Source organism: Ailuropoda melanoleuca, chromosome 8 (genome assembly GCF_002007445.2).
Source record: "Ailuropoda melanoleuca isolate Jingjing chromosome 8, ASM200744v2, whole genome shotgun sequence".
NCBI lineage: Eukaryota > Metazoa > Chordata > Mammalia > Carnivora > Ursidae > Ailuropoda > Ailuropoda melanoleuca.
In genome coordinates this window covers 125,807,767-125,823,496 of record NC_048225.1, presented here as the reverse complement: position 1 = coordinate 125,823,496, position 15,730 = coordinate 125,807,767, and the positions used below count along the sequence as shown (strand labels likewise).

The window sequence follows — 15,730 nt, the reverse complement described above, 5'->3', positions numbered from 1 at the left end:
TATTTGCAAACATTCTTGAAAGTATAGAAAATATTAAGCCCATCGATCTCAAATTTTAATAATACATAATATTTTGTCATTTTTACCTCATCTCTTTTTTAAAAATATATTTTTAGAAGATGTTATTTATTTATATGATGCAGAGAGAGAGCAAGAGAGCACAAGCAGAGGGAGCTGCGGGCAGAGGGAGTGAGACAAGCAAGCTGCCTGCTGAGGAGGGAGCCCGACATGGGACTCAAGCCCAGGACCCTGGGATCATGACCTGAACCGAAGACAGACACTTAACCAACTGAGCCACCCAGGCACCCCCAAAAATATTTAAAAATAAATCCCAAAGATGTTGACATTTCCTCCTAAACATGTTTTCTTCACTAACCACAAACACTGTCACGCTGTAAAGACTCAACGATTTCTCAATAGCACACGATACTCAGTCCCTAGTCAAGTGCCTCCACCCGCCCCGTGAATGTCCTGCCACATTTGGTTTATTTGGATCAAGGTTCATGTTACTTTGGTTGTTGTGTTGTCTAAGTCTTTTTTAATTTAGAATAGTTCTCTCGTACTCACTCACCCTCCACCTCTTCCCCCTTTCCCTCTTCATATCTCTCTCTGTCTGTCTCCCTAAATCTCAAAATCATGTTTAAAGTCTTCTGCCCTGTGGACACATCTAGAACAAAGTCCAGTCAACAAGCCAGTGGACAGCTTGGTGTGTTCCCGTGAGACTGTGTTCGTGCACCTGTTAAGCCCAGAGCTTCCCATCAAACTCCAGCCAGTGCACTGCAGCTGGTTTTAAAGCAAATACTCATCAAGTTAGCCCAACTTCAGCCCTACTTCTGAAAATAGCTTTATTGAGCTACAATTTACAAACCATACAATTCACCATTTAAAGTGTACAATACTACATATATACAATGGGATATTACTCAGCCATCAGAAAGAACGATTACCCACCATTTTGCACCAACATGGATGGAACTGGAGGGGATTATCCTAAGTGAAGTAAGTCAAGCAGAGAAAGACAATTATCATATGGTTTCAGTCATATGTGGAACATAAGGAAAAGCACGGAGGACCACAGGAGAAGGGAGGGAAACTGAAGGGGGAGAAATCAGAGAGGGAGACGAACCATGAGATACTAGGTTCCCAGGGAAACAGACTGGGGGTTTCAGAGGGGAGGGGGGTGGGGGGATTGGGCTAGCCCAGTGATGGGGATTAAGGAGGGCACGTATTGCATGGAGCACTGGGTGTTATACACAAACAATGAAGCATGGAACATTACATCAAAAACTAATGATGTGCTGTATGGTGACTAACACATCGTGCTTTTTTTAAAAAATTGAGTTTAACAGCAGCACCGGAGTATAAGAAACCTATAGGAAATAAACTTATACTAAGAACAATAAATAAATAAATGAATAAATAAAGTCTACAGTAGAATGGCTTATAATATAGTCACAGATACATGCAACCGTCACTACAGTCAACTTCAGAATTTTTAAACACCTCAAAAAGACGCTCTGAATTCTTTTCTTCTTTTTTTTTTTTTTTTGGTTTGAGTATTTTTTTTTAGTTTTTATTTAAATTTGTTATCATATAGTGCATTATTAGTTTCAGGGATAGAATTTACGGATTCATCAGAAACTCTGTATCTTTTGGCCATCCCCACCCCCTGCCCGGGTGCCCCCACACGCATTCCCGCCACTAATCCAGTTTTTGTTTCACAGGCTTCTCTGTTGCGGATACTTTGTGTGAATGACGTCACAGAGTACGGGTCTGGCTTCCTTCGTGCAGAACAATTCTGGTCGGTTCGTCCGTGCTGCGCTGCTCCGAGGCCGCCGTTGCCCGTTCCGTGTGAGTATACTCCCGTGCTCAGATATGCACACGTTTAGTTCACTCAGTTCTCCGTCAGGGGACATCGATGCTCTCTGTGTTTTAGCTCCTCTGAATCACGCTGCCGTAAATACTCACGTACAAGTGTTTGCGTGGGTGTGTGTTGTCATTGCTCTTGGATATGCACCTACAATTGTGGGTCATGTGACACCTCTGTGTTTGATCTTTTGAGGAAATGCCAGGCTGTCTTCCAAAGTGGCTGCATTGCTGAACATTTCCACAAGCCTTGTGGGAGGGTCCCGGTTCCCCCCACCCCCCACCAGCATCTGTGGGTACCCAGCCCTGCAATGCCAGCCGTCCGCTGGGGTGTGATGTGGAGCCTCACCGTGGGTTGGATTTGCATCCCCCCAGTGGCTAATGACGCTGGGCATCTTCCATCACCTTATTGGCACTCTCTTATCCTCTTTGAATAAGTGTCTGCTGAGATCCTCTGTGCATTTTTCAATTGTGTTAGTTGCCTTTTTATTATTGAGCTGTTAGTGTGCTTTATATATGATAGACTTAAGTCCCTTACCAGATACATGGTTTGCAAATAATTGTTCTTATTCTGTGAGCTGCCCTTCACTCTCTTGAATGTGAGACCTGCCTGTGCAAGCCGTTGGGGGCCATCACCCTGGCTGCCGCTGCCTGCTTGTTTCCAGACCCGTAACCCAGCTATCAGCTGTTTTAACTGGCACTTTCATCTCTTTTCTCCTTGTTCCTATGCTTTGCTGGAGCTTTTAAAGACTAGAGGGGGGCACGTGGGTGGCTCAGTTGTTAAGCATCTGCCTTCGGCTCAGGTCATGATCCCAGGGTCCTGGGATCAAGCCACGCATCGGAGTCCCTGCTCAGCAGGAAGCCTGCTTCTCCCTCTGCCCCTCTTCCCTGCTTGTGTTCCCTCTCTCGCTGCCTCTCTCTGTCAAATAAATAAATAAAATCATCAAAAAATAAAAATAAAATAAAGACTAGAGGGACCCAGCTGGGAGGCTGAGGATTTTGTTTTCGTAATCAGAGTCCCCGGCTAACTTGCTCTGCAGTGTTGGCAAGTTGTTCCACTGCCCTGGGTCTTAATTTCCAATTTTATGAAGTAGATACAATCTTTGCTTTCATGAAATGGCTGATTCTGATGTACCCATTAGTTTTCAGCTTCAATGTAACTTCCTCCGGAAGAGACTATGCGTGTTTTATTACTAATTTCCACAATTTTAATTAACTAACCGTAACTTAGTGTAAATTAATTATAATCTAATATCTGTATTCTCAGTTCTTTCCAACCAGCCTAAAGGCAGGAACTGGACAGATTCTGTTTTGTTCGTCCTTCTACGTAGGCCTTAGCTTGGAACCAGATACAGAGTTAGAGCTAAGTAAACATGTGCTTACTGGCCTGGATGAGTGGATTGGTGGGTATCTTCAAGATGCTTGGAGTAGAAACACGTGGGGATTTTCATAGCAAGTTCTATAAAATTGCAAGTTTTCTTATAGTCAATGTTTGATTCTCTACTCATACTAGATATTCAAATGCATAATAATCCCTAACACCAGCTAATAATTAAATCACCACATATCACATAAACTAAGATACAGGATTATTTTTCACATACTTTCATATGTTTAAGGAAATAATTAGCTTGAAACAGAATAAAGAACTAGTCCAATGGAAAGAGTAATCCTATTTCCTGCCGGGGGCTCAACTCCTGTACTCCCACTGGGAGTGGGGGTCAAGATCACCAAGACTGACATGCACAGCTGGGCAGAGCCCAAGTGCAACCTGCTGGCTCACCTCTCAAGTAAGGCCTCTGACTCCCCTACCCCTTTCCTCTGGGGAACAGTATCTGGGAATTTTTTTTGCATGTTCTTACATAATTACATTTTCCTGGGTATTGTTCTAAGGCTCAGTGTAATGATGAGAGGTTTTGGGCAGAATATATATATGTATATATATATATTGCTATTAGTTACATGCCAGACACTTTGTGGTGTATAGACCTTATCACTAATTCTCAAAATAATCTTCAAGAAAATATTTTTAACAGATGGTGAAATTAAGATTCTAAGATTTTGAGTTACTTTCCAAAGATCATGTTATTAACAAGTCACTGAACAAACTAGGATTTAAACCCAGATGTACATTGTTAAAATGTTTTCCTCTATTGTGTTGGTGTTTTCCATTTTAATACATAAACAATTGGTACACATGAAATATAGTTTAAGGGGCGCCTGGGTGGCTCAGTCATTAAGCATCTGCCTTTGGCTCAGGGCGTGATCCCAGCATTCCGGGATCGAGCCCCACATCAGGCTTCTCTCCTGGGAGCCTGCTTCTTCCTCTCCCACTCCCCCTGCTTGTGTTCCCTCTCTCTCTGGCTGTCTCTCTCTGTCAAATAAATAAATAAAATCTTTTTTAAAAAAAGAAAAAGAAAAAGAAAAAAAGAAATATCATTTAAGTGTAAGTGGTACATGAGAAAACATTTACTTTTTTTATAAAATTTATTTCACAAATATTGTTTAGAATGTAACAAAGTGCATTTGTATTAAATACACACTGGATTTACTCTATGTGTGTGTATGTATTTACAGTAGGTAAGGCACGGATCTGACAAAAGTCCCGTATGTGCTGTACAAATATCTGAGATTTGAAAATCACCACGCTACGCCGTGTCCCCGTGTGGCTCTCGCAGACAGCGTGTTTGCGTGGGCACCGAGAGCTGGGCAGCTCTTGGCCCGGCTCTGCATCCTGCGCAGAAAAGCTCTCGATGCTTGATTCCTCATCCGTGGTGACCGATGACCCCCAGGGTCACCATACGTCCACCTCCCCCTTGACCTGTCCTCCCCACCTTCACCGCAGGATCCCTGACCGCGTGAACCGCCTCCTCACGGCCTCCTTAATATCCTTGTTGCGAAAGCTGTAGATGAAGGGGTTGAGGAAGGGCGTGAGCACCGAGTAGATCACGGCCAGGGCGCGGTCGTAGTCCAGCGAGTAGCTCTCCCTCAGCCGCACGTACATGAACAGGATGCTTCCATAGAAGATGAGAACCACGGTCAGGTGGGAGGCACAAGTGGAAAAGGCCTTCCTCTTGCCCGCTGCCGAAGGGATCCTGAGCACGGTGCGGATAATCTGCACGTAGGAGCTGAGAATCAGCAGGAAGGTGGCCAGGATCTTGCAGGAGTTGATGACGAAGTCCACTAGGACGTTGATAGACGTGTCCGTACAAGCCAAGCTCAGGACGGGAGGGAAATCACAAAAGATGTGCTGAATGCGATTGGGGCCACAGAAGGGGAGCCGGGACACTAAGGAAATTTCCGCCACTGGCCCAGCCAGGCCTCCCAACCAACAGCCCATAGCAATCTTGGCACAGAGCGCTGGGGTCATGAGGGTGGGATAGTGCAGGGGCCGGCAGATGGCTAAGTACCTGTCGTAAGCCATAGCTGTGAGGAGATAACACTCGGCAGCCCCAAGGGAGTGAAAGAAGTAGATCTGCAGGAGGCATCCGGAGAAAGAAATGGTCTTCTCCTCCCTGAGCAGGTCCGACAGCATCTTGGGGATGGTGGCAGCCGTGTAGCCGAGCTCCAGCAGGGACAGTGCGCTGACCAAGTGGTACATAGGCTTGTGGAGCCGGGAGTCCAGGCGCACCACCAGGAATATCAGCAGGTTTCCCAGGACGGTGGTGACGTAGGTTAGAAGCAGCAGGACAAAGAGGTAAGCCTGGACCCCCTGAAGATGGGGAAAGCCCAAGATGATGAACTCCATCACCTGGCTCCAGTTCCCGGGGTCCATGGCTCACCCCTCGTGTCGCTGGGTGCGAAGCATGGAAGGATGAGAAGAATGAGCCACAGAAGCGAGCAAGAACCCTCCCCCACCTCCAGAGTAGAGTGCTCCCAGCAGGTGATTTCAGAGGCCAGAGGTCGATGCCTGCCAGCAGCCTCCTTCCCAGTGCCCATTCTCGTCACCAGACTTTAAGTCCTCTGGTCTCACAGCCCACTTTGTGGCCCCCATAATCCATTCTGTAACCCAATTATCTTGCTTAATGGAAACGATATAGGTTTTAGAAACTTAAGTATTCTTCATCTAAGGTTTGTCTTATTATTTATCTATATTCCTTGTCTTAGGGTATAAATTGTCCTTTACACTGATAAAATATTGGTAGAGTACTGGACCAAGATTACATAATTTCACTTGTATATTTTTATTTGTCATTTCAATTTATTTTCTTCTTTAACTTTCTGGATACCAAAGAATCCGCCCTTTCACCCCGGGCTCCCTCCCGTGTCCTGATGGAGACCCTCCCGGAGCATGGAGGTCAGAATTTCAGTCTTCTGGACACTGGCGTGAATCTCAGTCAAGGCAAAGGGGGGGGGGGGTTGAGTAAAGCTGAGAGTCACGGAAAATGAGGAGGCAAATCTATCTCTTTGCATTTCTAGCCCAAACTGTGGCCACTCCCCTCCTTCTACTCTCCGCCCCCACCGACCTCAGGCGCACTTTTCGGATGTATTCCTTCACAGATGGTAAATATTTAAATTGTTCTGTGAGGTCAATGTAACAAAAACTTACTGAACATTTTTTGTATAGGAGGCATTTTTCTTAGAACAGGAGCTAAACAGATTAGTAATATAGGGGACCTGAAGTTAGGAAACGAATATTCTAATAGAGAAAGTAGAGAAGCAATTAGTTTGTGTGTCTGTCCCTGTGTTTGTCCGTCTGTAGCCTGATCTCAGCACAGAAGCCACATGGTCCTTTTGAAGGGAAGTCAATTTCCTGCTCAAAACTCCTCGGTAACTTGATGGTTTATAGTCTCTATCGAAGCTGCTTCCTCTTCCTAGAGCTGTTTCCCACCAAATTTCCACTTGGGTTGCTTCTCCATTCATTCGGAGCCTTCGTGCAGAGCCACCCTGCCCGGCAGCCCTGCCTGAGCCCCCCCCCCCCACACCCCTGTCCCGTCCCAGCGCCGCCCTTCCTTCATCCACGGTTAATCCTTTGCACAGGACTTACCGCGTCCTGGCGTAGGACAAATGCTATTGTCAGTTGTCTCGATGATTCGTTGTTTCTGTCCTCTGTGAGAATGCGAGCCCAGAGCGCAGGGACTTTTGCTGTTCCGTCCCTCCGTCCACCGATGACTCTCAAGTGCCCACAGCTGTGTCTGGAACATGATGATGACTCATGAATAAGCAAATTGGGTAGGATAACTGCTTACTTACGTAGGCGGGAGCCTGAGGAGCTGGGGACAAGCCGTGGGCTGGACGTGGAGGTCAGGACCACCTCACAGAAGACATCGTTCTTATTTGAAATAAAGAAGGTGTCAGAATTTGCCAGGTGGAAAAAGGAAAGGAAGGTATTCTAGGCACAAGGAACACTTGTGTAAAGGCAAAGCGTTACAAAGGCATCCAGGGTCCTCTTTCTGTCCTCCAGGCTTCCCATCACCCCTTCCCCCCGTGGAGTCCACTCATCGCATCCAAGCCCAGGTTATCTACTGCGCTGGCTCCTGGCTGCACTGTCTTCTAAACCCAGACAACGTACCCTCATCTTCTACCAAAAACTTTCTCATTCCGAAGATAGGAGGTTTCTCTACTAAGATGCCAGAGGGCAGGACCCTTATGACTGATCCGGTTTCAGCAAGACCTTAATAACCATCTTAATAGTAGTTATTTCCCCTTTGCTTAGTTTTCTTTGCTTCAAATCCATATCTGTCAATTGTCCAATTCCCCTTCCACCTCCTTCAAATCTGAGGGACAGACGTGCCTTCTAGACACGATTATCTCAACATTTCTATCCAACTCAGATCGGATCTATTCTGGATGTTTTACATTCCCTCCAGGTATAAATACAAAGGACCCTTCCTGGGGCTGCCACTCCATCTCTGGCCTCCCGACTGCACTCAGAGATGAGCTGTCCAGCGACTTTGACGAAACCTCCTGATGTATGCGGGGCCGGCCTCACGGTTGAATATCGGAAGGCAATTATCTTGCCCTTTCCTTCCTTGGAGGGTAGGGCTTCCCCATGACTCCGAAGACTTAGTCTCAAGCTATAGAGCAGTCCGTCATACCCCCCTGCGGTCCACTGCAGCCCGGAAGTAGACGGCCTTCCTTCTGACGGATCGTCGGAAGGCCAGGAGTAGCCTCACGGACGCCACCGCGCCTGCATCGCCCGCCTCCTTCACTCCTCGTGTAGGCATTTGATCATCTCACACCATCGCGAGGAGGGCAAGTGCCACACAGGAATAAGATATTTTGAGAGAGACAAAAACTACATTCACATAACTTTTATTACTGTATTTTGTTATGTTATTATTAATTACTGTTAACTTTTACAAGTTTATAATTAAAAATTTAACTCTAACTTAACAAATTAAACTTTGTCATTGGTAGGTATGTATAGGAAAAAACATAGTACCTGTAAGGTTTAGTACTATGGTTTCAGGCATCCCTGTGTGGAACATGTCCCCTGCAGATAAAGGAGACCACCGCACATTGCTTCTCTGCTCACTGATGTCCTGCTGTTCTTCGTTCCCTGGATCCTGGAACATCAAAGTCAGCATGGCCAAGTGAGGTATTATTTCCCCTCGGAAACTAGTTCCCCACACCCTCTCAATTCCCCAGGTCATAAATCTCAGAGATTCTGACCACTCCCCTCTCTCCCTCACGCCCCACTCGGTATAGAAAAAAAAAATTACTGATTGTTTTCCCCTTACTTATTTTTTTTACTTCATTTTCTTTTACTATTTTTTTTATTATGATCTTTTACTATTTCTAATTACTATTGTAATTCAGTTTCCAACACCCAGAGACATTGAGTCCATGGTGGAAGAAGCTTTAGGACATACCAATTCTCTTTATACTCCCGTAATCTTGGGTTTCATTGGATCATTAAAAATGTTTAAATGTAACAGATATTCCCACAAATTCATAAAAATAAAAGATCTTTTCAAATCACCCAAAAAAAAGAGAGAGAGAAAGAAAGAAAGAAGAGAAAGAAAAAAAGAAAGAAAAGAAAAGAAAAAGAAAAGAAAAGAAAAGAAAAGAAAAGAAAAGAAAAGAAAAGAAAAGAAAAGAAAAAAAAGGGAGGGAAGGGAAGGCTGAAGCTTCTTGCCCCATAAGACAATTCTCTCTGTTGTCGAAGTGCTTCAGTCTAATAAACTGAGTCCTTCCATTGACCTGACATCTGAGTTTCACTCACCATCCCCAGCTCTGTTCTGTGGAAAATGCCTCCTGTTCTCTTCCAGATTCATGTTTTAAACACTGTTTTCACCATCATCATAGAAATTTCACTGTTTGCCAAGTGGGTCCTTCTGTTTAGTCTTGACCAGCAATGTACCCTCCCAAGAACACACGTCCTCCTCAGTCCATCCACAGACATCTGACAATTTGGGCGCTCAAGACCCCTACGTTCTTTCCGTGACTGTCTGTGGCGAACACCCATCTTTCCCACATCTGAATTCCCAGTAGTCCTTCCTCACTTTGCTTCCAACTATACCCTGTCATGTGCTGCGGTGTTTTCCTCTCATATGTCTTATCATTCCCAAGCAACTTTCTATGAGGTTTTTGAAATTAAAATCTCACTTTAGGCCCCGCCTCCTGGACTGCTTGGCACCGTGTCCGATGCCTCACAGTTGTGGTGAAAAATGAAAAAACTGATGTTAATCGGATGAGTAGCCCTGATCCTCACCTCCAACGACTCCTCTCCTCCCATTGGTCCGCTGATACCGGCGCCAGCTCTTACAAAACCTAACGCGCGTATAAATCAGCATTTATCTTACTTGGGCCCGTTGCAACCGTATTATATTCCATTTACTCCAAAATACTTTTAAAGCAAATCTTTTTCATTTATTTTCTAGGTCCCACTATTGCATTATCCATAGTGCTTAATAATTTAGGAATAGAGCCACAGACGGGGTGAGGAGGGGATGCAATTTTAAATCATCTCGTTCTATGTCTTCATTGTGCAAAAGAGGAAAAACCAGGACCCACACGGGGGACGTGGCTTGCTCAGGATCACCCCAGTTAAAATGGGGCTAATTTGCTCATTCTGAATCCAGACTGTATGATGGCTTTAGGAAAGCAGAATGTCTTTGTGTTTTATTTAAATATTTTTTGTGTTATGAATGATACACTGGTGGACCCCAATTATTCTCTACCTCTCCCTATTTCTGAATGTTCAGTTTCTTCCCAGTGCTCCAGCCAGAAAAGAACATGAGGGTAAAAGTGCCCAAGTGACAGTGTCCTTACCTGCAGCTCAGTGGTGGGGAGGGCTCTGCGGGGCTTCCTGGGGGGACTCCGATCACCGCTCAGAGTCTGGAGCTGGGAGGGCTCCCTGATCACTTCTCTCCTCTCATTTACTGTCACAGTGGGCACTCCTGGGGCTGGAAGGGAGTGCAGCGCTTTGACTGGGCCCAGGGGACTCAGTGACACCATGAGAGACTCCTCTCCTGTGGCCTGTGTCCTTGTTAGGTCCTCATAGAGGCAGAAGCCCCTGGGCCTTTGGAGCAACCCTCCTGGGGTTGCCAAAGTGCTTTCTCAGGGAGGGGACCGAGACACAGGAAGTTCATCAGGCTGTGGTCCTTTGTCACCTGTGAGTTTACTTCAATAATAGTAACTACCTACCCAGGTTGAGAGGGAACATCTCTCAGGGCGATGATGTTTTCAGCACAATACAGAAATTGGGGTGGGAGCCCGAGCTTCAGACGGGTTCCTGTGTTGTGGGACCTGTGAGAAAGCATACACTTTCCGATGATAATAGGGTCTTTCTAAAGTGCGACTGGCCTCTTGGACCCTGAGTGAGGACAGGGACAGGCCAGGGACACAACACTGTTAATAAAGCCTCCTAATCCTGCCCGTTGCCCCTACCTACAGCGTTTTTATTTACACCCAGGAGCCGACCTTTTAGTCTCTTGTTATCTTGCCCTGAAAAGAGCCCTGCCTCAGGATTTTGGATTTAAATCTCAGTTGTTCTCCCAGCCATTTATGTGACATTGGCTGCCCAGCAGAGGGTTTGATTTCCTGGATTTCATATGAAAAGGCTACTCCTTGCCCTATATGACTCCTCACACTCACTGAGATGACCATGACAAAAAACAGACAACACATGGTGGAGGGAAGGGTTCAAAAATAGGACCCCAGTACTGCTGATGAGAATGTGAAATGGAGCAGTCCCCTTGGAAAGCAGCCTAACGGTTTCTCAGAAGTTTAAACCTACCATCACCAGACGACCCAGCAATTGCACTCCTACGTATGTCTACCCAGGAGAATGGAAGAACTCGAATATGGAAACACTGCTCATAATAGTCAAAAAGTGGAAATGACCGAAATGTCCATCAAACGATGGATGGGTAAACAGAATATGGTATATCCATATAGTGGGATATTATTTAGCATTAAATGCAAACATTTAACATAAGTATTGATGTGGTTGGATTAAAGCCTATATTACAGTGTAGATGAACTTTGCAAACATGCTAAGTGACAGAAGCTTGTTGAAAAAAACCCACCTATTGTATGATTCCATTTATGTACAATGGCCAGAATAGGCCAATGCCTAGGGGTAGGGGATTGGGGAAGGACAGGGTGATGCGAATATTCTAAAGGTAGGTCTTGGCGATGGTTGCACAACTCTGTAAATATACGAAAAGTCATCGAATTGTACACTTCGATAGGTGAACTGTATGGTATGCCAGTTATATCGCAACAAAGAAAATAAACATTTTTTAAAGAGGTGAAATGAAGACAATTTCAGGAAAAGAGTGAAAGAAATTATCGTCAGTAGACATGCTTTACCAGAAATGTAAAGAAAATTCTTCAGGCAGAAGGAAATACTACTAGATAGAAATTTCAAACTACACAAGGGAATGAAGAGCACGAGAAACGGCATAAAGCAAATAGATAGCAACAAGTTGTGGTGTATCCTACATGAGCCATGAGAGGAAAAGAACTATAACAAAATAGGACAGTACAGGTGAATCTCATAAATGTAATACTGAGTAAAAGAAAGCAAAAACAAAAGAGCGTAAACTGCATGAATCAATTTATATAAAATGCCAAAACACGTAAAATCCACTTATGGTGTTAGATGCCAGGTTGCTGGGCATAGTGGGGCGGGAGAGGAATTGTGTTGGAGGTAAGGGAGCGTGGGGGAGATTTTGGAGATGTTTCCACGGTCCTGTCCCCAGGGCTCCTTACATAAAGGTTTAATCTGTAAAAGTTCACTGAGTTGCACATCACTGAATTTTCTGTATGGATATTTCAATACCTTTTAAGATCCGGAGTCACCTTCTAGCTTCCACATTTTCGTTTCTTTGCCAAATTGTAGGTTCTGTGTAATAAAAGGTTATAGTTCCAAACACAGTAAGTGCACAAAGTGTATAATTTACTTAGAGGGAAGTAGGATAAAACAAATCAGATAAGGGGGGTAAAACACACAAGGAAACAAGCCCAAAGACAGGTGAGTGCTCCCTTCTATAATTTCCGAACACTTTGCTCTCTGCTTTCCATGGAAATTCCAGTTCTGCTACATTTAAAGTAAGCATGGAGCAGAGGGGTGGGAAAGGAGGAATACGCTGTCGTTCTCAGAGTAGGGAATAGGAAGGGATAGTGTGAAAGCTTTCTGTCTTCATATATGCCTAAGGACCATATGGAGAAGGAATCGTCGTAATATATAGCAATAGAGAGAGAAAGATGGCTGCAGAAATAGAAAAGGAGAGAAATAAAAATATAGGTAAAGAAATAGTGAAGCAGTCTCATCCTAAAGGAGGACCATGATTTCTTCCCTCTTTGTTCTGCGGAAGTTGTATGTTTATTCATGTTTATATGTTTGCATATTGTGTGTGTGTATATATACATATATGTATGTACATATACACATAAATATGGAGCTTTTATAACTTCATATCCGATTGCCATGCACAAGAAAAATAGTTTCAACGTTCAATTAATCTGCATGGTTAAGAAAAGTTTTATGATTGAAGTGATTGCTTGAATACCTAGAAAATTTAATAAATGTATTTTTACCTTAAAATACATTTATTTTGATCTTAAAAGAGTCTTGGAAATTTGTGACTCAGAAAAAAACTCTCGTTATTGTGACAAACTGCTAGCCTTGGAATTCAAGACCCCAAAAGACATCTAAGAAAGTTAATGGTTAAATGGGCTCTTAGAACCATATAATGTTAGCAGTGAGCATCACCTAAAGATAGCTTACCCACCCAACACAGTTTGTGAATAAAGATACAGAGATCTAGGAAAGATAAATGAGAGTAGCACACAGGTAGTGATTAATAAGGGTTAACTGTCAGTATTACCCAGAGATTTAAATGGCAGAGTTAGGACAAGTTGAGGCTGGCTGTACAGGAGACAGGGGCGAGTTCAACTGGAGTGGATCAAAGCACTGTAAAAAAGAGTGGGTTCCAGTAGTGATTAGAGTAGGGACCAAGATGTGTTGGTGAGAGGAGTGGGTCAGATTCATTGCAGTTTTCATTCTTAACATTTTTATTGATACTGAGCAAGTTTAAACGCTTGTTAGATTCTGGACATACAACAAGTAACAAAACTGACATGATTTCAGACCAAATGCAGTTTATAGACTTATAGGAAAGAACAACAAATTCTATCTATACTGATACGTATCTATCTACATATATACATGTAAGTTGTGATACATAGAAGGAAACAAACAGCATTTAAAAGAGAAAAAAACGAGTAACATACATTACGTAACATACATTAAGTGATCACATACATTATCCTCTTGAAGATAATGTCACTTGAATGTGACATTTTGAACAAACATTCACACAATGAGGAGTGAGCCAAATGCAGTGTTGGGGGGAAACAGTGCAAAGTTCTGGGAGCCATACAAATCTTAATGTATTTGAAGAATTCAAAGAGTTCTGACCTAGGTAGGAAATTTAAAGCCATAAGAATAACTCAAGCATCTAGTGAGATAGGACAATAAAGATAGAAAGATGGATTTGAGGAATAAGGAGAAAATGAAGAGATAATGATGCAATCGAAGCTAAGAGACAAACTTTTTTAAGAAGAGCTGGTCACATGTATCAAGAGTTCAAGAAAGAGGAAACACAAGAACGGTCTAATGGATTCAGCATGGAGGTCATTAAAGATCTTGGCAAAATATTGTTTGGAAGGTCTGAGCCTAAGCCAGACTGCAACGGGTTGTAAAGTGGGTAGGACGTGAAGACAAGGAGGTAGATTGTGTCATTAATCCTATTGAGAAGTTTAATTGGAAATGAGAGCAGAGGGAAACAGACTTCTAGCTGGCTGAGAATGTATGCCGAGGAAATACGTGTGCTTGTTAAGAAGAAAAACTCTAAAGTATTCTTGAATGCTGAGAGCACCGATCAAGTGAAAAATGGAAAACCATAAAGATGCAGGAAATAAAAGAAAGAAGTCAACTATGATTTGAGAAGGCGGGAGGAGATGAAATTATTCAAGGTCAGGACAAAGGCACGTAGAACGTTTATGAGGCCAACATTGAAGTGGAGGAAGGACCTCGGTAGCGAGTCAGTGGTGAGTAGGACTAGCTCTCCCCCCTTTCTGGAAGATGGTCCTCTTGATGGCCTTGATGAGTTCCTTGTTACGAAGACTGTAGATGATTGGGTTGACCAGTGGTGTCAGTACAGAGTAGACGACGGCAAGTGTCCGGTCAAGGGTCAGAGAATAGCTTTTCCTTAGGCGCACATACATGAAAATGATGCTGCCAAAAAAGACGAGAACCACAGTGAGATGCGAGGCACATGTGGAGAAGGCCTTCGTTCTCCCAGCTGCTGTTTTTATCTTCAGTACAGCACCAATGATTCTTCCATAAGAAACCATAATAAAGAGGAAGGTGACAAGGATGATGAATGCATTGATGGCAAAGTCCACAAGGACATTAGTGGACGTGTCCTTGCAGGCCAGGCTCAGGAGAGGTGGAAAGTCACAGAAGATGTGCTGAATTTCATTATAGCCACAGAACGGGAGCTGGGAGACCAGGATGACTTCCGAAATGGGACACAGGAAGCCACAAGTCCAACAGGCGGCAGCCATCTTGCCACAGAGTGTTGGGGTCATAATTGAAGGGTAGTGGAGGGGCCGGCAAATGGCCAGGTATCGGTCATAGGCCATGGCTGTAAGAAGGTAGCATTCAGAGGCCCCTAAGGAGTGGAAGAAGTAGGTCTGAAGCAGGCATCCTGCAAAAGAAATGGTCTTCTTCTCGCTGAGAAGGTTGGTCAGCATCTTGGGGATGGTGGTGGCCGTGTACCAGAGCTCCAGGAAGGACAGTGCGCTGACCAGGTGGTACATGGGTGTGTGGAGGGCTGCGTCCAGTCGTATGACCAGGAAGATGAGCATGTTGCCGCAGATAGTGAACAAGTATGCCAGCAGCAGCAGGGCAAAGAGCCAGCCCTTGATGTGGCCCACTCTGGGGAAACCGAGGAGCACGAACTCAGCCAGGCTCGAGTGGTTGTGTGGTTCCATGGGGGGCCGAGGTGGGGGAGGAAGGGAGACAAAACTGGATGGAGGCACTGCCAAACCCAGCTCAAAACTTCATTTCTCTTTATTGTTTTTTTTTTTTTTAATTTCAAGACAGCGTTTTATTACTATTACTGCTGTTACTGGGGATGTTGCTCTAAAGATAACAGCCAACGCTCACGACACATCGAGCATTTTTACAAGTGTTTGGTATTTTACTTAATTTTCATGCAAGTGCTGAGCACCATTGTTATACCCATTTTACAGATGAGAAATTTCAAGAACAGAGAGAAGGGTGAGATTATGGAACTCTTCTATTTCTTATAGACACCATGTCACAGAAACAGGATTTGAACCCCTCCCTCTATGTTGTCTACACTATGTCCCCTTCCCCAAACATTCTACCTCCTTCCCA

The 15,730-nt window shown here is 44.2% G+C and overlaps 2 protein-coding genes across 3 annotated transcripts; both read right to left on the bottom strand.

The window, feature by feature from the left end:
* Positions 1 to 4,386: 4,386 nt before the first annotated feature.
* Positions 4,387 to 12,141, bottom strand: LOC100470800 (olfactory receptor 6N1). Of its 2 annotated transcripts, XM_034665583.1 has the most exons (6): positions 12,101 to 12,141; positions 10,459 to 10,560; positions 10,084 to 10,217; positions 7,905 to 8,375; positions 6,854 to 7,001; positions 4,387 to 5,659 (listed from the first exon to the last, which is right to left on the bottom strand). In XM_034665583.1, exon 6 carries the CDS (start codon positions 5,639 to 5,641, stop codon positions 4,703 to 4,705), a length of 939 nt encoding a protein of 312 aa, XP_034521474.1. In that variant the 5' UTR covers positions 5,642 to 5,659; positions 6,854 to 7,001; positions 7,905 to 8,375; positions 10,084 to 10,217; positions 10,459 to 10,560; positions 12,101 to 12,141; the 3' UTR covers positions 4,387 to 4,702. The 2 variants fall into 2 exon arrangements, with proteins under 2 accessions (XP_034521474.1, XP_019663521.1); XM_019807962.2 differs by lacking the exons at positions 7,905 to 8,375; positions 10,084 to 10,217; positions 10,459 to 10,560; positions 12,101 to 12,141 and having other exon boundaries at positions 6,854 to 7,443.
* Positions 12,142 to 14,309: 2,168 nt separating this feature from the next.
* LOC100474581 (olfactory receptor 6N2) lies at positions 14,310 to 15,321 on the bottom strand. The gene has a single exon (XM_019807961.2). The coding sequence runs from the start codon at positions 15,319 to 15,321 to the stop codon at positions 14,368 to 14,370; it is 954 nt and encodes a 317-aa protein (XP_019663520.2). The 3' UTR covers positions 14,310 to 14,367.
* Between the last annotated feature and the right edge of the window lie 409 nt (positions 15,322 to 15,730).

Excerpts from the sequence above, each read along its gene's own strand:
- LOC100474581 (XM_019807961.2), bottom strand. The coding sequence starts at position 15,321 with ATGGAACCACACAACCACTCGAGCCTGGCTGAGTTCGTGCTCCTCGGT.
- LOC100470800 (XM_034665583.1), bottom strand. The coding sequence starts at position 5,641 with ATGGACCCCGGGAACTGGAGCCAGGTGATGGAGTTCATCATCTTGGGC.